Source organism: Siphateles boraxobius, unplaced genomic scaffold (assembly GCF_051911475.1).
Source record: "Siphateles boraxobius isolate OS27281-9 unplaced genomic scaffold, OSU_SipBor_1 77, whole genome shotgun sequence".
NCBI classification, from domain to species: domain Eukaryota; kingdom Metazoa; phylum Chordata; class Actinopteri; order Cypriniformes; family Leuciscidae; genus Siphateles; species Siphateles boraxobius.
The window spans coordinates 7,870,633-7,891,427 of record NW_027509205.1 but is presented as its reverse complement, the minus strand read 5'-3'; the positions used below and the strand labels follow the sequence as shown (position 1 = coordinate 7,891,427).

General features: G+C 40.2%; 1 protein-coding gene across 7 annotated transcripts in view; it reads right to left on the bottom strand.

The window, feature by feature from the left end:
- Positions 1–18,572: 18,572 nt before the first annotated feature.
- Positions 18,573–20,795, bottom strand: part of rerea (arginine-glutamic acid dipeptide (RE) repeats a) — a 172,185-nt gene continuing 169,962 nt past the window's right edge. For all 7 annotated transcript variants that reach the window (XM_077218188.1, XM_077218184.1, XM_077218187.1 and 4 more), the window contains one exon: positions 18,573–20,743. In XM_077218188.1, the coding sequence (XP_077074303.1) occupies positions 20,710–20,743 (34 nt within the window). In that variant the 3' untranslated portion in view covers positions 18,573–20,709. The remainder of the gene's footprint in view (positions 20,744–20,795) is intronic.

Genomic DNA, 20,795 nt, shown 5'->3' with positions numbered 1-20,795 from the left:
GTCTTATATTTTATAAATAACTTTAAATTGTATTTCCTTTTGAAAAAAAACTATGAACAAAAAAAGCGCTGAGAACATGTAAAGTCAGATTAAAATAGTTAATTTTATCATTTCAGATGTTACGTTTATTTAGAGTCAATTTTCGAGAAGGCTCAGCCTCCCATTGCATCCTGATTTTATGAAGCTTGCCTTATGAAGCACTGCTTGTACTGCTTTATGCTTAAACTGGCTTAAAATGAGCAAGAAATCATGGCTTAAGTTCCACAGTATGTCAACATTGTTAATGCAAAACATGCAATTGGCAATTCAGCAGATTAACAATCCTTTTTAAATCAAAGATGCAAGATTACTGTTGGTGAAATTCTAGCTTTGAAATATTTTGAAACCAAAATGAAACTTTCTCAAGGGAGTAAAGATAAATAATACCCTGGGCTTTGTCCAGAATACAAGGTAAAAATAAAAGCCAACAGAGCCATGCATTTTAACACCTCCTTTCTTATTTCAGCAGGCCGTGGTGCATTTACCCCTGGCGTGTGAGTTTATCACCTACCGGCTCAAGAGGTGTCTGCTATGGTGGAGTCAGACATGGAGATGGACTCGGAGAAGATTAATTGCACTGTGGAGGTGTGAAGAAAAACAAAGAACAATCTATCTGTGTCTGGGAAATCGGACAGCACCACAGAGAGGCGAGTGAGCGCATTGGCACAGCGATCTATCACAGGACGCTCATTACACACAAGGTCAGGTTGCTCCCTGTCTCTGTGGCCCCAGAGAACATCTAGTTCCTGCATGTGGTTTCACCTGAAGCCCTCTGGGCAACCACAAGCCAACTACTTAACAGTATGGGTTTAACATCTGAGTGTGCTTTCATTGGGGGCATGATGAACATGAAGAGCTTACGTATTCATATTCAAGCTGTGTCGCTGTGCATCTCAACATGTTCAGCACACCTTAGAGCAATCAGTTCTGTTGGAAGCAGATAATCACTGTCTCTCTCAAGTTAAAATAATGACCCAGCACTAATTCACAGAAACACATCCACAATTACTCTAACTTTTCTAATTCCCTCCCCAGTACAAGTAGAGCATATACTGTATAAGGTGCAAAAGCTGTAAAAACACAAGACAGATGAATACATTATCACATTTATATGAAGCAAGCATCTTTAGTACTTAGTAGGACACCCTTTTGCTGTCATGACCTGCTGCAAACAAGATGTATAACCAGACACCAGCTTCTGGCAGCGTTTCTGAGGAAACTTAGCTCATTCTGCATGAGCAATGGCCTTCAGTTCAGTAATATTCTTGGGTTTGTGTGATGCAACCGCCGCCTTCAAATCCCACCAGAGATTTTCAATGGGGTTCAAGTCAGTGACTGTGACTGTGATGGCCACTGTAGAATCTTCCAGTACTTCTTCTGAAACCAAACCTTGGTGGAATTTGAAGTATGCTTGGGATCATTGTAATGTCAGAAGGTCCAATGACGTCCAAGTTTCAGCTTCCTCACTGAGGGCATGACGATTTATCTTAGGATTTCCTGATTTATTTCAATTAATCCATCTTGCCTTCCACATGCTGCAGGTTTCCAGAGCCAGAGGATGCAAAGCAGCCTCAGAGCATCACCGAGCACCACCATGCTTAACTGTAGGCAGTGTTCTTTTCAGCGTATGCTTCATTCTTCTTCCTCCAAACATCCCGCTGATCCAAAGGGCCAAAAAGTTCCAGTTTTTTTTCATCACTTCTGTGAATTATTTATATGAGCAAATTGGAGTCGACTTTTCTTGTGCAGTCAGTAGTGGTGTAGATCTCGTAGTTCTGGCATGCGTTTAGTACGCGCCTTACTGTGCAAGCAGAAACCTCAGTGCCTGTTGCAACCAAATCTTGCGGCAGGTCTTTTACAGTCACTCAAGGGTTTTTCTGAACCTCAGATTCTCAGAAATCTGGTTGCAGCCTTTGATAGCTGCCTTTTTATTCCCTGTCTAGGTAGTGTTACCACCTTTCCCTATAACTTTGAACTTGCAAACTATGCTTCCAACGGTGTCTCTAGGAACATTTAGTGCCTTTGATACCTTTTTGTTTCCTCTCCTTGTTTGTGAAGAGCGATGATAACTTCTCTTAACTTTTTGGACCATTCTTTTGACTTATTTAGCCATATATCTAACATGCATCCAAATGTGACTCAACAAACCTAGCCAGTTTCATGTGTTCTAGCTCAAGCACACCTGGTGCCACTAATGAAGCCCTTGATTAATTGCATCTGGTGTGTTTAAGACGACACCTTTTTTGCAGATTTGTGCTGTTGTGAGGGATTCTATTCAGGGGGGTTGAATAATTTTGAGACTGCAGAAGTCATTAAAAGTTGCATTTTCAGTTGAATTTGGGGAAACCACTTTAAACATTTGTTGTGTTGAGCTATTTCAATTACATTTGTTTGTTCATCACTGGTTAAAGGAATAAAATCTCCTGATGGTCTAAGGAACCTACACTCAGATACTGAGAGGCTCAAAGCGAAAATGCTTAGCAGACCGCCACCAAAAATCCTAGATACTAAGCCTAAGCCAGATATCGAGGCGGCCACATGAGGGGCAACAACACAGGAATATCATATGTCTGAAGTTCAGAGCTATAATCTCAAAACGACTCTCAAAAGTGAGAGGAGAACTACTGCTCTAGTATAAGGTGGCTATCAAGCTGGCCTGACGAGGGCCAACGTTTGGTTTTGTAGTTTTATCTGGAGCTTGACAGAGCGGTGGCCCCAGTAGAAAAACTCCCGATAGGGAGGAAGCCATCTCACGCAGAAATGTCTGTTTGATCCTCGGATGAACGGTGGCCTGACTAGAAGTTTTTCATATAATAAGGCCAACCTGTTCACTTCCACAGATTGGCACTACCCACTATATAAGCCTGACGACTCTAAATCAGAGGAGGCCTATGGGAAGGGTATGCAAAGCCTACCTATATATGAGGACTTCAGGGGCTTATTTTTACTCCTATAAAACCCCTACCTAACACACCCCTTAATACTTTCTAACAGGGAACCCAGGTCTACTGTTTAACCTTAATAAAAAACTCATAAAGGGAGGAGACCTACAGAGCTCAACCTGCTGCCCATAAAGCGATGACCTAAACGACATTCACAAAATGGAGGCCTTTCACCATAAAGAGCTCGAAAGAGCGCACTTACTACCAAACCCGACGCCAGACCTACAGAAGGGTTCCAGCCTTCATAGGTCCAGCCTCAGGGCTAATGCAAGAAGCGCCTGGGGTGAAGGAAGTGAGCAGATTAGGACCGCAGTGTTCTGCAAGATTTAATGCAGCCGAGCGTGCCTTCGCCTCTCTAAACTTTCCCATCACCGTCTCGAAGGAGGTGCCGACATGTTCAGAAGGCTACCTTTTCAAAAGTTCAAGAAAAGCTTTCTTTCTCCCCAATGTCATCCAAGTTCAACCACAGATGCCTATCCCTGGCCACCATCGCCGGCATAGTTCATCCGATCGCGGTGGCTGTTTGTTTGGTGGCCCGGAGAGATAATCTGTAGTGCTGCGTAGCTCGTTTTCACTGCGTCAGTGGAAAGATCCCGACCCTGGTCCAAATCTTTCAGCAGATCAGCGTGGTAATGCTTGCAGCACAGCCATTCAATTCAATTCAATTCAAATTTATTTGTATAGCGCTTTTCACAATACACATTGTCTCAAAGCAGCTTTACAGAAAGTGTATTTCGGAAATGTACATAGAAAAGTACAGTCAGTTAATCATGTATTAATTTAGGACATTACATATCGCCGGCGTTGAGTCGTCTCTTCACAGGCGTCGAGTCGTCTCATCACAGGTGTTGGGGCATCTGAAGTCTCCGTGAGAGGCTGAATACAAACTGGAGCTGACGAATCCTATTTACCAGCAGAAAGGCAGATGGGAAATAATCTGCCATTGTGTGCAAGACTTCACCAGCCAGACCCGCCATCGCGTATGCCCTGCCATTTAAGCACAATGTTTGTTTAAAAGGCAGGGCCAGAGCACTTAGTGTCGATGCCTCTCCAACCGCAAGATAGTTTGCGAACCTCTCGCCAATTGAGGCATCGACACATACCCGTGTTCGTGCATCCCTTCAACATCAGCGTAGTTTGCTTGCTGATGGTGATGGATGCGCGCTGAACATGGGTTCTTCCATGCCTTTTCAATCTCATTGTATAGATCGAGCAGGAATGGAGGGCTCATGGGAGCTGGAGCATTATGCATGGAAAGAAATCCTTCCACGAGCGGTCTTTTCCCTCAAGCGCTCCTACGGCAACAAAGCCTCGCTGAGCGTGTTCCATAACACTCACAACTCATACGCAGAGCAGGGTGGCTGTGAGGGTTCGGGTTCCTCTGAATCCTCTTCACCCTCATCAGCCATCTCCTGCTTTCTTGGGCTGCCAGCAGAGCACTCGCTGTCAGATCAGAGGATGTTAGTGACAACACATCCCCATCCAGCAGCTCAAACTCGTGAGCCTCCGAGGGGCGTGAGAGATAAACAACTCTCTCAAACTCCTCAGCGAGATCCCTCTGAAACCCCACGATTCTAGTCTCTGCTCTGCCTCAGCACGAGCAGGACCTGAACTGCCTGGCACAGATGTCTGCCCCTCTTCCCTCGAGAACAGGGCCAGACGAGAGCGAAGTTTTCTCAAGGAAAAACCTCACAGTTGGCACAAGCAGTTCCCTCAAGAACTGATCGTGCTTGCTCTAAGCCCAAACAGTAAACGCACAGGTTGTGTGTGTCATCAAGTGTCAATAGCTTAGACAAGGATCCACACACTTCCTGAAGCGTTTTTCACAAGTTTTTTTTTCTTCATGAGAACCTTTTGAAGTTTTCAGGTTGAAGCTTACAAACAAAACAGTCCCTGAAAACGAAAAGAGGATTACATGTTCTCTAAGTGCCCCTTTTATACTTCCGGGTCGCACTAGTCAGTCCCTCCAGAAAAACGCGATTATGCGATCGCATAATTCAATGCATAATCAGCCAAAGTCCGGAAATTTATGCGGGGGCCACATTTTTTCAAATACGCCACACTTTCGCAGCATAAATTGCAGATTTCTGTGCAAAATATGCAGGGCTTGCATGATTTCATAATCCCCGTATTTTCGTTGTGAAAAAAGTCTCATTTATCTTATCAGAAAGTTGAAAAATGTTGCGTTTACTTCACACAAGAGCAGCCATTTTCCCCTGATGCCATGGGAACGTTATGAAGTTACGTAATTACGCGACGTGAACATCATCGAAAAGCTATAAAACAGGAAGCACACATTTAATTTTTTATATTTTATTTATTAATTTTTACAGAAGTTGTAGCATATTCCTTTTGTAAAGCTACAGAACTTTTTTGACTCATCAATGTTTTGTAAGTTTGAGCCATGTGTTTATTAAGGTCTGAAATAAAACAAGATGAAAACTTAAATATTCCCAGCACTTTCGGTGATGTAGTATGCTTGCTTACCATATGAAGTAATAAGAAATTACTCTTTACATTAAGATAGTAGCAAAATGAGAACAGGGTGTTGGAGGAATCACTTTTTTTCTCTTTTTCATCAAACCGCAGTTTTTGCAAGTTCCCGCAAATTTTGCAAGTTCCCACAATTTCATTCCATAATATCCTGCATATTCCATCGCATTTTTAAGAAAACATGCCGCATAACCAAGGATTTTTGCCCGCAACTATCACAAAAAACAATTTTTTTGTGGAAGGACTGACTAGTAGTGACGTCAAGCTGTCGCCGGTCAATATCGATTGCTGCGATTGGATAGCTTTTCAGACACCTGTTTACGTGAAGGGCGTTCCCCATAGTGTCATCAACGCAGTGCGAGTTCCCTTTCGAAAGGGAACTGCCTTATGTGTATTTTAAATGTTTATTCAATTCTGTATTATTTGAGTGTTGATTATTAAATAAACTTTATCTTTGGTTTAGATTTTTGGCTGTGTGCATCCTGAATTTTCATTTTGGTGCATCACTCATATAAATGTATTTACACAGGAATTACAAATGCAGGAAACATGAATATATATGTAAATTAATCTGCATATTATACTTGACAAATTGCATAAAATAAATTAAAGTATAGCTTAATTTATAGAAATACTTTTTGTGGGTTAGACAAAGAAGTCTGGATGTCTAGAATGGTCTTTAACGACCCGAAGAGAGCACAAGTCACTCCTCTCCTCACAAAAATGCACTGGTTGCCAGTTGCCGCTTGCATCAAATTCAAGTCACTGCCGTTTGCCTACAGAACAACCACTGGCTCTGCTCCCTCCTACCTAAACTCATTACTTCAGACTTACATGCCATCTAGAAACTTGCGCTCTGCAAGTGAACGCCGTCTTGTGGTGTCATCTCAAAGAGGCACAAAATCTCTTTCTCAGACCTTTTTCTGGTCTGTTCCATGCTGGTGGAATGACTTGCCCAGCTCAACCAGAGCTGCTGAGTCCGTGGCCATTTTCTTTTTCTTTTTTTTTGTTAATTTTTTTTATTGAAGGAGAAAGGGAAAACAATACAAGAATAACAAACAATACAGAATTTCCATTCACAGATAATATTTATCCTTTCCCCCCTTTTTGTTTTTTCCTCCCACTTTTTAAACATATATGAACATGTACCCGGCCACATATACACATTAAAGAAAAAAATAATAATAATAATAATACCCCCCCCCCCCCCGAAAAAAACAAAAAAACAACACTCTAATAAGAATCATTAGAAATAAGTAAATTAGATCACAGAGTGTCTGTTAGAAATAATAAACAACCCCCCACCCACTCAGCTCACCATGACCAACACACATATTGCTGGTTAACTATGCAATACAAACAGTACAATAATAACAGGCACACATTCAATTGGGTAGTACCTTTAAATTTGTGAAATAGGAAATAAAGGGTTGCCATTTATGGAAAAATTTGACTGTACATCCTCTCAATGTATATTTAATTTTCTCAAGTTTTAAAAAATACATGATGTCTCTGAGCCAACGGGAGATAGAAGGATATTTAGCAGACTTCCAATGTAGCAATAAGGAGCGTCTTGCTAGTAAGGATGTGAAAGCTATGATGTCCTTTTGTGTACGGTTAAGTGCCATTGAGGGGTCAGGAATCCCAAATATAGCAATCAGAGGACAAGGTTGGAGATTTACCCCAAGAACAGAGGACATAATATTAAAATAAGCCACCCAGAAATCTACCAAATCAGGACAAAAAAAAAACATATGGCTAAGATGACGGGGGAGCCCTGGCATTTATCACATTTGTCTTCCACTTCCGGATATATTTCAGAGAGTCTAAGCTTAGAGAAATGTACCCTATGTAAAACCTTGAATTGAATAAGTCCAAGACGAGCACAAGAGGTGGTAGAACGTATCCTCTCTATGGCCTGTTCCCAAGACTCCTCCTGTATTTGTATTCCCAGTTCCCTTTCCCACGTACCCTTAAGTTTGGCATTTGAATGGTCGCTAAAAGCTAAGATAATGTCATATAGCTTTGAAATGATTCCCCTGTGATGAGGGACAAATGAAAGCATGGTTTCCCACTGATGCACTGGAGGTAAAGAAGGGAAATTAGGGAAACACTTAGCCACAAAGTTGCAAGTTTGAAAATAGCGAAACAGATGAGTAACAGGGAGTTCAAAGCGAGATGACAGATTGGTAAAGCTATCAAAGACACCATCTACATATAAATCTCTAAATTGCAAAACACCCTTGTCATACCACAGTGAAAATGTCGAGTCCGAAAGTGATGGAGGAAATAAATGGTTGTTATTGATAGGACCCAAGGAAGATGCATCTACAAATTTAAAGTATCGTCTAAATTGATACCAGATTTTGAGTGTGTTAAGAACCACTTGATTATCAGTGTATAGAGAAGGTTTCGTAGGTAAAGAGGAATAAAGTAGAGCAGGTATAGAAGATCCCCTACAGGATGATAGTTCTAATTTACACCAAGAGGATCCAGGGGATTTTAACCAGTAGCAAAGTTTATGGATGTGAGCCGCCCAATAGTAAGTTAAAAAATTAGGTAATGCCAGTCCTCCATTAAGTCTGCATCTCTGCAGTAGAGTTTTACGAATCCTAGGTGATTTTCCACCCCAAATAAAAGAACAAATTATCTTATCGAATGAGTCAAAGAAATGTTTTGGCAGAAAAAGCGGAATTGATTGGAATAAAAAAAGAAATTTTGGTAAAATATTCATTTTAACAACATTGATCTTGCCGATTAGTGAAAGGGGGAGGTTACCCCATCTTTGAATATTGGATGTAATCCTAGAGATAAGGGGAGTGAAATTCGCAGACGCAAGGCTAGATAAAGAATGAGTCACGTTAACACCTAGGTATTTGAACCCTGATGGACTAAATCGAAAAGGCAAATCTGACTGTTGTAACTGACATGCTGCAGTATTAATGGGAAAACACTCACTTTTCTCCAAATTTAATTTGTAACCTGAAAAGGCGCTGAAGTTCTCCAGAATACCCAAAACCGCAGGGATGGAAACTGTAGGATCAGTTATATACAATAACAAATCATCCGCATAAAGTGATAATTTATATTCAAATCCATTACGGGTGATACCTTTGAATAGAGGGGAAGATCTTAATGTAATTGACAGAGGCTCGATGGCAATAGCAAAGAGCAAAGGTGATAAAGGACAACCTTGGCGAGTTCCACGTCCAAGGGCAAAATAATCAGAATAAACATCATTAGTATGAACACTAGCCTTGGGGGATGAATAAAGGAGGCGAATCCAAGAAATGAATTTTTCACCAAATCCAAATTCAAACAAGTATTCCCACTCTACCCTATCGAATGCCTTTTCGGCGTCTAAAGAAATCACAAGCTCAGGAAGTTGAGTCAAGTGTTTTGAGTAAATTATATTGAAAAGTGTACGGGTATTAAAAAACAGTTGACGTCCCTTTATAAAACCATTTTGTTCATCAGATATAATATGAGGAAGCACATTCTCTAAGCGGGATGCAATTACTTTAGCCAATACCTTGACGTCAGCATTAAGCAAAGACAATGGTCTGTAAGACCCACAGGAGGTCGAATCTTTGTCCTTTTTGAGAAGGAGAGCAATAGTGGCTTGTGTCAAGGTTGGTGGTAATGAACCACTTTCTAGGGATTCATTGAATACGGATAAAAGTAACGGTGCCAATTTGCCAATAAATGTTTTAAAAAATTCAATCGGAAACCCATCGGGGCCAGGGGCTTTATTAGATTGCATAGCATTAATTGCTATTAATACTTCTTCAAGAGAGAGTGGAGAGTCCATTTGCGTGGCAGTATTTGTATCAATGACAGGGTTCGAAAGATTCTGAAGAAATGTATTCATTTTAGTTTTGTCAGTAGGAAATTCAGATTTATATAATAAAGAGTAAAATGATTTAAAAATAGCATTAATTTCCAAGGGGTCTGTAGTAATAGTGTCATGCGTGTTTTTAATAGTAGGTATCAAACGGGAAGTGGCCTGCCGTCGTAACTGATGTGCCAGTAAACGACTTGCCTTGTCGCCATATTCGTAGTATGAGCCACGGCTGCGTAATAGCAAGCGCTCTGCCTCTTTAGTTGAGATGAGATCAAATTCTGCTTGCAGATCAAGACGCTGCTTAAGAAGTTCTGGAGAAGGGTTAAGCGCGAATCTTTGATCAAGGTCCCCAATCACAGATGTAAGTGCATTAAGCCTGCCATTAATCTTTTTATTAGAAAGAGCAGAATAAGAAATAATTTGACCTCTCAGGTAACATTTAAGTGTCTCCCACAGCAATGAATATGAAGATGAGTCATTATAATTGAAAGACAAGAACTCATCAATAGAGTTTGAAATGAATTTGCAGAATTCTTGGTCTGCCAAAAGGAGAGAGTTAAATCTCCAAAGTGGTGGGCTACATTTATAGGTAGAAAGTTGAATATCTAATAGTAAAGGTGAATGGTCGGAGATTACAATACCTAAATAGTCCGAAGAATTTACACATGAATTAAGAGTACTGTCAATAAAAAAATAATCAATCCTAGAATATGAATGGTGCACCTGGGAAAAGAAAGAGAATTTTTTAATAGAAGGATTACGAGATCTCCATGGATCAATAAGACCATACTGTTTAATAAAATCAGAGAATGTTTTAGACATAGCAGATTGAGATCGATTTCGAGGATTAGACCGATCTAAGATTGGGTCGAAGACACAATTTAAATCCCCACCGAAAATCAGCAGGTGTGTATTCAAGAAGGGGATGTTACTCAGCAATCTGTTAGCGAATTCAACATCATCGAAGTTCGGGGCATATACATTCACCAACAAAACCTTTTTTTGCATCAGGGTACCAGCAACCATGAGGTATCTGCCATTCCGATCAGCAATAACGTCAGTGGATGAGAACTGGACTTTTTTGTTAATTAAAATAGCGACTCCCCTAGCTTTTGAATTAAAGTTTGAGTGAAAGACTTGACCTACCCAAGGGCAATGCAACCTAACATGGTCTTTAACACGAAGATGAGTCTCCTGCAAAAAAACTAAATCAGAGTTTAAACGTTTCAAGTGTGCAAATACCTTAGATCTCTTAACAGGATTACCCATACCTCTGATATTCCAACTGATGAATCTGAGAGGTGTGCCTGACCCAGCAATGCTGGGATCTATATTGCCATTAACCATTTAAAAAAAAAAAGAAACATTTATTTTTGAAAATGATCATATAGAGCCGAGGTGGGCCCCCCTCCCCGCCCAACATACCCCTAAACACAGATGCACCCAAAGTCCCCCTATAACCACAGAACCAAGGAGACAGCAGTGCTTCCCACAGTAAACAAAAGTTGTCCACAACACCGTTGAACAACTCGGAGGCCATGCAAACCAAACAAAAGAGAAGAAAAAAAAGAGAGAGAGAAAAAAAAACTCCCGCCGATCTCAACACTATTTAAACATATGCGCATGAATACAGTAAAGCACGCGAAAATACAAATAACAGTGTGCCCTCAGTCCTGTGCAAATAGATGCAGAAAGCATAAAATGAGGTAATGTTGATCAGATCTAGTAAGTGCAGCAAGCTAGAAAACCACCTAATACTAAACAAATTAAGACTGGTGTATTCACAACCTCTAAGGAAAAGCAACTAGGCCTAATAGAACATAGATCAGAAACGCAGTTGGAGCTCACCCAGGAACCAAAGTTTTGACAAAGTCGCTGGCTTCCTCCGCAGAAACGAAATCCTTCTCAACACCGTTGTATGTGATGCGAAGACGCGCTGGATGAAACAGACCATATCGAGCACCTTCAATGCCACGAAGTTGACGTCTGACCTCGTTGAATGCAGCCCGAGCCCGAGCTATCTTGACAGTGTGGTCAGGGAAAACTGAGACGGTCACGTCTCTGACTTTAATCTGTCGGAGCTCTCTCGCGCGGCGCAGAACGTCAACACAGTCACTGTAATAATGAAATCTGCACACAATGGCTCGTGGACGATCACCAGGCTTGGGTTTGGGTTGGAGGATCCGGTGGGACCGGTCCAAAAGCGGTTCCTTTTCCAAATTGAACGCTTCCTTCAGTAAGGCGGACACAGCAACCGTGGTACAGGTGTCAGGGCCCTCCGGTACTCCCATTATCCTGATGTTGTTACGCCGTAATCTGGACTCCAAGTCTTCACATTTATTTTCCAGCATGGCAATGTTAGCTGTGAGGCGCTCGACAGTTGTTTTCATCTCGGCGATGTCATCTGAGCACTCGGTGAGTGCATGCTCCATCTCTCCGACCGTACCTTTTAGCTCAGACATGGTAGCATCGGTAGCAGCTTTATCATTCGCCAGCTGTGACTTCACCGCTAGAGGTCGAGCTTAATAGTAGGCAAAGCATCCCCGAGAGTATCCTGGAGTTCCTTTTTAAAAATATCAGCAATATCTTTCCTCACCGAGGCCAATAACTCGAGCTTGAGTGCAGCGATGTCAAGGTTGGCATCTGTCGAGGCGCCCTCGACCTCTGAGGTAACAGATGATCCACTCGAAGACGCGGTCGCAACTTGCAGACCAGGCCGCAGTTGTGTCTGAATAGTTTTGCGAGTTTTAGAATTCTTTCCAGCCATCTTATGCAGTCCGGAGTTAGACTTTTTAGTAAAAAATGTTGCGGAGTGAGACTATACTAAATATGTAACGAAAAAGCGCAGAAAAATAACAATATTAACTGAAATCGGCAGGAGCTAATAAACTCACGTCCTACTCCATTGATGCTCGGCAGCGCCCCCCGGCCATTTTCAAGAAAGGGATGAAGACGCATCTTTTTCGACAACACTTGATCCATTAATACTAACACTTTATCTTCTATTCTATATCTATTATCTTTATAATAAAATAAATAATAATAATAATAAAAAAGTACACGTACTGTGTTAGATTAAACTGGGAAGAGTCATAGCACTTGCATATTGTTGTCCTATTGTTAGTTTAACTGCTTCTATTGTTCTCATTTTTAAGTCGCTTTGGATAAAAGCATCTGCTAAATGAATAAATGTAAATGGATGCTGAAATTAAAGCAGGTTACCACTTTTTTCCCCATGTATATTTTACTGTAGTGTGCCACCCTAGGATTTTTACTGTACCCCTCTGGCCACCCCTTTAAAAAATATCCAGGAAACGACTGCACTTTGGAAGATTACTCTTCAAAGTTGGGCATTCATTATAATGGCATCATATGTTAAAGTCTGAAAATCATTTCTATCTAGGGCCATCACGGGGCGAAAGGTGCTGAAGGTTCTAGGGGCCTTAGGCGGGCCCCGTGATTTCATCCTTGGGGATTATTACCAGTAGCAGCTCCTAGCCATAAATTTAGGTAGGGCAGATTATGTGTCTTAGAGCTAGTTTATGATAAACATCTTGTAAGCTTTATATTCTATTCGCTGAACACATCAGACGCACTTTTATCCTGAGGGTGGCGCTTTATTGATGATTGACAGACTTTAGTAGGCCTACACTACACACGACAAACGCATAGAATGCCATCTTAGAATTGCCTTATTGTATTTCATTCCAGTGAGGAAAGCAAAGTCATGTCTATTCTCAGGAAAAACATAAAACAAGCACAACAGAACTACTGTATATAACGGCTATTCACATGAGCACATTTAAACTAAAGGGTTATACTTACATTAATTTTATACGCTACTCCACATAGGAAGAACAGACATGCCAACTAGTTACTGACCTGATGCAGACACATACTGTAGCTGAAGTGGACTGATAGCGTCTTGTTCTGGAGTAAGGTTTACTTAATGTCACATGAAAATAAGTTGGGGGAGCCAGAAATCTGCCCCAATGGCTCTTTATGAGAGTGCACTGCAGTTCGATTTTTCACCAAAGATTTACATGGGAAAACTCTGGGGCACTGTAGAGCTGGGGAAATACAGCCCATACAGAAGAGCCTTGGCCTAAACACCTGGAAAATAAATGCTAACAGAAAATACACAAAAAGTCATTATGATGTTAGTGGATGTGATGCACCTACAGCTCTGTGTATTCTTCTGAACAGTCCCTATGAAAAGGTATGGAAAGAGCAGCTGAAGTTAATTTCAATCATGACAACTCTCTGAATAGAATTAAACAGCGTTTATTGATAAGAATGGAATGTATAGGAATAATTTTGGCGGACTAGATCTGCTGCTGCTGCTGCTTGAGTGAAGGCTAATGCCAAAACATGCACATAAATACAGTGAGCTGCTGCAAGGAAATTAGGGAGAATCCCCTAGCAGATTTAGGCAGGTGGTGCTGGGGAAGGTGGGGGAAATAAATAGCAAATAAATAGGTTACGTAGAGCAGCCGGCTTTAGTTCTAATCAGAACAGTTTGTGCAGCACATTTCAGTGTGGATTGCATTGTGATTACAATGTAATACAGCCTTTGCAGAGGCTTTTGTTGAAGGATGGAGCAGCACAAAGTATAATGCACCGACAACAAACCTGCAGCAAAGTGCTATTACTCGCGTCATGAAAAGAGAACATTTAAATAGAAGTTCACAGAAGGAACAACAGCAAAATAGCCTATTTTATACTTAAAGCTGCATTCCGTAACTTTTTTGGGTTAAAAATGATCCAAAATAAATTTGAGCAAGTACATAACCAGCCAGTGTTCAAAACTATCTGCTTGCCTTAGCTCGATTCAAAACGGTAAGCTTGTAATAATGTTTTTAATTCCACTGTTACTGGTGGATTTCCGCGGGAAATTCGAGCATGTCTTTGCGTCATTACGTCACATCTGTACACACAAAGAAGGTATCTCGGCTAGTAGTAGGCTATATTGCGTGTGAGGATGTTGGAGGTGTAGATTTATAGCCTTTTCTCACAGCACTTGCTATAATTAAACTTATCAATTTGATGGTAGAACCAGAAAGGTTCAAACGACAATTACCAGTGACAACTGGAGATTCACCCGTTGTAAAATGCAAAAGACTTCGTTCGGACTTCGGACTGGCTACAGAAAAGAGACTGCAACCGGGCCCATGCGAAAACAAGGATAATATCGGAAGGGCATTAAATGTAGTCAAGCAATGCAGATATTGTTAAGATTGACAATTTGAGAACGAAGTCTAATTTCTCGGTTTGAAGTGATATGATAAGCGATCGTTAGACTTAATGAGTGCGATGCTTTTTTCCCCTTAGTTGGTCAGAACAAAAGTGGATGTTACTTACTTATTCAGATGACATTTTCTTTAAAGCTGCAGTCCGTAGTTTTTCCTCTTTGTCGCCATCTCTTTTTGAAATCTGCAATTGCAGTTATTCGGCGAATTATCAACTTTACGTGGGTTGTGCCTCGGCACGGCACATTGCGGATGAATCCGATGTTTTGAGGAGAATGTGTGGCTGTCAGTCACGCGCCGGTGTGGATACTGTCATTCGGAATCACAGATTCTACTTTTTGGAAGTATGACCAACAACATAAGAATTTTCACCGGAAAATGTCATCTGAATAAGTAAGTTACATCCACTTTTGTTCTGACCAACTAAGGGAGGATGCTTTGAAAAGCATTGCAGTGAATCGCGCTGCAATATCACAGTGATATATCCGCTTATCATATCACTTCAAACCGTGCAAATTATACTTTGTTCTCAAATAGTTAATGTTAACAATAGCATTGCGTGACTACATTTAAAGGTGCATTGTGTGATTTTTAGCGACATCTAGCGGTTCGGTTGCGAGTTGCACTAAGGGCTCAGCCCACTGCTCCCCCCTCCCTTTCGAAGAAGCTACGGTGTCTAACATGGGACAAACATATCGTCCTCTGAGACAGCAGAGAATAGTCAGAGTAAGCCAAGAGTGTGTAACATTGTCACTGTTTCTGTACCACAGTCCATTATAAACCACATCATGGATAAAGTTTACAAAGCCATAATCAGGTGAGGATCAAGGGTCTTAATATATAATATAATAATAGTAATCAGCTGATTGTCTCACGAATGTAACCAGCACATTTATCCCCACATAGCAAACCCATAATACAGCGAGGGAGAAGAACTAAGTTACATGAAACAATCCAACTACATATTTTACACCACTGACAAGGGAAAAGTCACTACTTACGGTGTTAATGGCTAGCTTCTAGCTTTCTGCGGCTTCTCTTTCAAGGTAGTGACGAAACGCGCTCTGTAGCGCTGTTTGTTCACTGTCGGCTACGGTAGAAACATGACGTCACAATATGTCGACCTTCATAGAAGGGGGTGCCCGCGGTTATGTAGATATAAATGTCTCATTCTAAGGTAATAAAAACATTACGGTTTATTAAGTAAGTTCTTTATACACCACTGAAAACATAGTTATGGATGTCATATTGCATTTCTGTTAATAGATACTCAAAATTTTTACACAATGCACCTTTAATGCCCTTCCAATATTATCCTTGTTTTCGCATGGGCCCGGTTGCAGTCTCTTTTTTCCTGTAACCAGTCCGATGTCTGAATGAAGTCTTTTGCATTTTACAACGGGTGAATCTCCAGTTATCACTGGTGATTGTCGTTTGAACCTTTCTGGATCCTCCATCAAATTGATAAGTTTAATTATATCAAGTGCTGTGAGAAAAGGCTATAAATCTCCACCTCCAACATCCTCACACGCAATATAGCCTACTAGCCGAGATACCTTCTTTATGTGTACAGATGGAAACGATGAATCTAAAACGGATATAAAAAATATTTTACTAATAGTACACAAGATCACAATGTTCATTATGTACATATGAGAGCCTGCAGGTGTCACAAAGAGGCTTAAGTTATTACTGACACTATCACAAAGCAAATTTTTGAGTATCTGGACAGCTGCCACAGAGGATAAGTGTGAAATGGAGATTTCATATATCTCAGAGGATAACAATGTTATCCAACAAAGAGACAGAGAGCATCATGGACAGAAAAAGGGAGGATCAGACGAAAAAAAAAGAGGATGTCGGAAAGAGAGAGAGAAAGTGCACACGGCTGGCGTAGAGTGGGTGTGGAATGCATAGGACCGGCCAAAAGTGAATCTAGTCCCACAGAGCACATGAGGGAATTGAGATCTGCTATGACAGGAATGTGAGAGTGGGATATCATTAAGCGGGGGGAGCAGTACTTTCGTCCACACACGGCAACTAACACCACAGGGACGTACAACAACAACAGCTGCCTAATAATACTCACTGAAGGACTGCACACTAGCTTCAAAAAAAGGACCAGCCAACCGCAGGGAGAGGAAAGAAATCATTACTGTGTGTTTCTGTATCCTTCAAGATGGCCTCTTTGAAGAGGAAGCCCTTCCAAGTTTTCTCTTCACACTGAAACGCTCACCCCCTCAAGCAATCCAGACTGAAACAGGAACAAATTGCAGACGCACTGACAGATTTTAAAATTGTGCTGGAAGACGTTTACGTTCACTGTGAGGATACGTTTATTCACTGCACTGTGTGAATACAAATTGCAAGTGACATGTAATATGCAAAAGCACTGTGAAAGGCAGACACAAAATATATTCATGTTGCATTTAACAGAGGTCTCTCTCTGTGTGTGTGTGTGTGTGTGTGTGTGTGTGTGTATATATATATATATATATATATATGAACGAGACCAAAATGATCTTAAATGTATGAGTATATTTACAAATATGAATTCAAATAAGAATATATACAAGTCCAAATTTCATTAATATATATAGGGTGTCCCTGACGGTTCGGTTTTAATCCCGGTTTAAGGGTCACGGTTTCGGTACGGTACGGTATTTGCTATGTTCAGGTAAAAAAGGACTACTGTCAAATTTTAAAAAAAGAATAAAAACTAATAATCAAACTACAAGCAACAGCACAAATCAATACATTAGAGCAAAGATACAAATAAAATAGTTATTTTCAGATTTTTCAAGTATCTATAGTTTTCAAGTACAGAAATTGAATAATCAAATGTAAAACAATATTCCATATAATCTTCACTGAATAAATTAAATAAAGATTCATCGTTTTTAAAGTTACAAAAGCTATTCAAATCAAGACCAATGAGTGATTTCCTTGTCTTTTGTTGTTGATAAACATTAAAAACACAGACAGCAGCAGGAATATTAGGCTGGTGTCACTTTAATGCGCGGATCCAGTACACTGATACACATGCGTTGTATTTCTCGACTGTTCACGTTCACATAAGACATAACCTACTATGTTTGCTAAGATACTGAGCAAGACGGGATGTTGACAATTTTTGTGCGAACTTGTCCGTTCAAGCGAAAAACTTGAAAGATAACTTAATATTTGCGTGCTGTCTGATACACAGCATTCTGTGTGCGCACTTCGGATGAGTGCACACACAAATCTTCCTACAGCTCGCCCAAGTTCTCTTTTGCTTCTTCTAGCACTTGACTGTTTAAATTGGCAAGGCTTAAATGAGTTTAAAAACAGATAGCAATGTCGTGTGCTGTTCAGGTCTCACCTGCACTCGTGCTCTATCCACACCCGCGTGATGACGGCGTAAAAACCTGGAAAGTTCATACACATTTTTTGTACCTGCATGTGGAGAAATCTCTTTGTTTAGTGAAAATTTTAATTCAGTCCATTGTATAGAATTTTTTTTATTTGTATAGAATTTAAGCTGTTTATGGATTGAGGAGAAAAAAAGACTAGAATGACCACAAAGTAATGTTCTGATTTTGTCTTGGTTTTAAGTTTATATTGAAATGGTTCAATTGTTTTTAGTGCTTGGTGACTGAATGGGCAGAATTCTTGTGGATTAGAAATTGTTCTTATTCTGCCATTTATTGCTACTTGGGGACCCATTCTCAGAATTCACTTTATGAGCTCATTTCCCAGAATGATTGTGCTTGTAAAATGATGGACAACAGTATTACTTTAGAACTGCTTGCTTTGATATGGTTGACACAACACACTTACTATGAGCATACATTTTTATAGTCACTAGTATAAATCAGTCAATCAACCCATTTTTAGTAGAAAATCAGAATGAACCTGGAAAAGACAGAAAACAAAGACTTTAACCCAGAATTTTTTAGCATGAACATTTACTTGTGCCATGTCATATAACAAAAAGTGATATTAACTAGAAATCAAGTTTCCATGTGGTGTAACTTAGTTTTATTTTAATTCCACAAATTTGTCAAAAAAATTACAAAATACTCAAATGGGGAGAACACAGGACTCACAATCTGCCTTAATTATCTCTACTTTTTGTTTACACTGTGTCATCCCATTGCAACTACTAATATATACAATAAGCTTCAAGATACCAGTATATATAAATCTTAGCAGTCAGAATGTACATTCTGCTATTGCCGCTTTGAAACAAGAAGCTAAACCATTGACAACACTCAACATCAAAGGTTTAAGACACAAAAGAGGGACAAAAGGAGAAAATGCTTTAAACAAAAGTAAAATGCTGTATACATCTGAGACAGAATAAAAGATACATGACAGTCCAATTACAGAAAGTGTTCAGCTTTGGGTGTATACTGCTCAAAACGGGCTTCTATGCATACTCTTTAAAGGATGTACAATGCCTTTTTAAAAAACAAAAGGGGAGAATTAAAAACAGTACTATGAGCTTTTACTGTACTTTGAACTTTTAGCTCAAAAAAGGCCCATACACAATCTCACCAGAGGTAAAAACTATTTTTTTTAGCATTTGTCATTTCAAATAATGAAGTTTAATTCTGATGGATCTGGAAAAGACAAACAAAACGAACAAAAATTCTGCATGTAACAGTCAATGATTGCTATCAAACAGCCTGAACATGATGGAGAGCAACTAAAAAGGCATCATGCATCATAGGTAATGCTGTGTCAGGAATGCAGAGAGAAGCTCAAGCACAGTCATCATCTCCACTACTGTGAACACATGCACACACAGGTACAGAATCCAAGCTCGACGTCGTCTCTGCCAACATCTTCCCCCTGGCTTCACAGTGAGAATGGTTTTATGAATCTGTACAGTAGGTCAGGAAACTGACTGCGCGAGTAGCTCGTAAGAGGACTTCAGGAGACAAACTGGGAAGGGGTGGGGGGGCATAGCTATCTTTTCCAGCACCCTTTGAAAATGTGTAAAAAAAATGTGCATCAAGATGTCATATTGTTACTTAAAAAAGGTTTTGCAATCTCTAAGCACTGAGGAACTAGCCGAGATATGAACCCAGTTGCAAAACTGAATGCCGCTCTACTTTGGTACACAGAAAACAGAGCGAAGCGACTTCGAAATGCACTCGCTCACACTTAAGTCACAGGAAAGCCAATTATTGTAAAAAACAAAAAAAACAAAAAAACTGAGGTTAATCAGTGCAATATTCTTCTTTCCAAATGGGCTACTTGCCCCAATACTCACGAGGCATTGCACCTCCTCCTTCAAGTGTTTTGAATGTCTAACTCGGTATGAGTTTTTAAAATTAAAATTAAAAATATGGTCATGATGTCATAAGTGTTTGTCATACACGGTCATATATGAAACAAAATCAAACGAACGAACAAAAATAAAAAAGGCGTCATCTGAGCTTTGACCTCTAGAGGTGTTTGGATTAAAATCCGGTACCATTCTACCCAGCGAACCCCGTTTACATGGACCGAACCATCTGAGATGGTTACCTGCTCTGACGGTGCCATCTCCTTCCCCTCTGAAACAAGGGATGGCACTTCAGAAAATTATTATATCGGAGGTCTAACATATCTGTTAGGAATCCACACCTAATAATAATTATTATGATAATAGTAATAATTATATATGTATATATATATATATATATATTTATATACTATTTACAGACTCAAAAAATGCCATGCTGCAGCTTTTCTTAACATTATGAAAACCTCCTACAATGTATTAAAATAAACATTGAATTTAAGATAGCACTTTTCAGATATAATGACCCGACTGTTCTGTTCCTCTGTTTCCCCCCCAATTAGCACAGTGACAAAGTATCTGGTTTTCTAGCACCTACAAAAGACGTCAGGGAAGCTTCTCAGAGTATGTTCATGCAGGAAAGTCACAATCAGTCTTGAGGACGCTGTCACTACTTGAACGATATATAACCCCCCGAAAAAGTCAATGTCTCAAAAAAGTCCGGAATAGTGAAGAAAGCTGACAACAGAAAGAAGTTTTCTCAGACGATCCTCGTCGCTTCGGCGAACTGAAAACGTTCCTAGAACACGCAAGTTCCTGTGTGTAACTTTTCTGCTGTGACCTCCTGATCCTCTGGGAGCCCTCGGCTGATCACAGCTGTTTGTCGCTTTCCTTCTTCAACCGGCTGAAACGTAGCGAGAGGAGACACGTATGGTATTATCACGGATGTTTGAAGC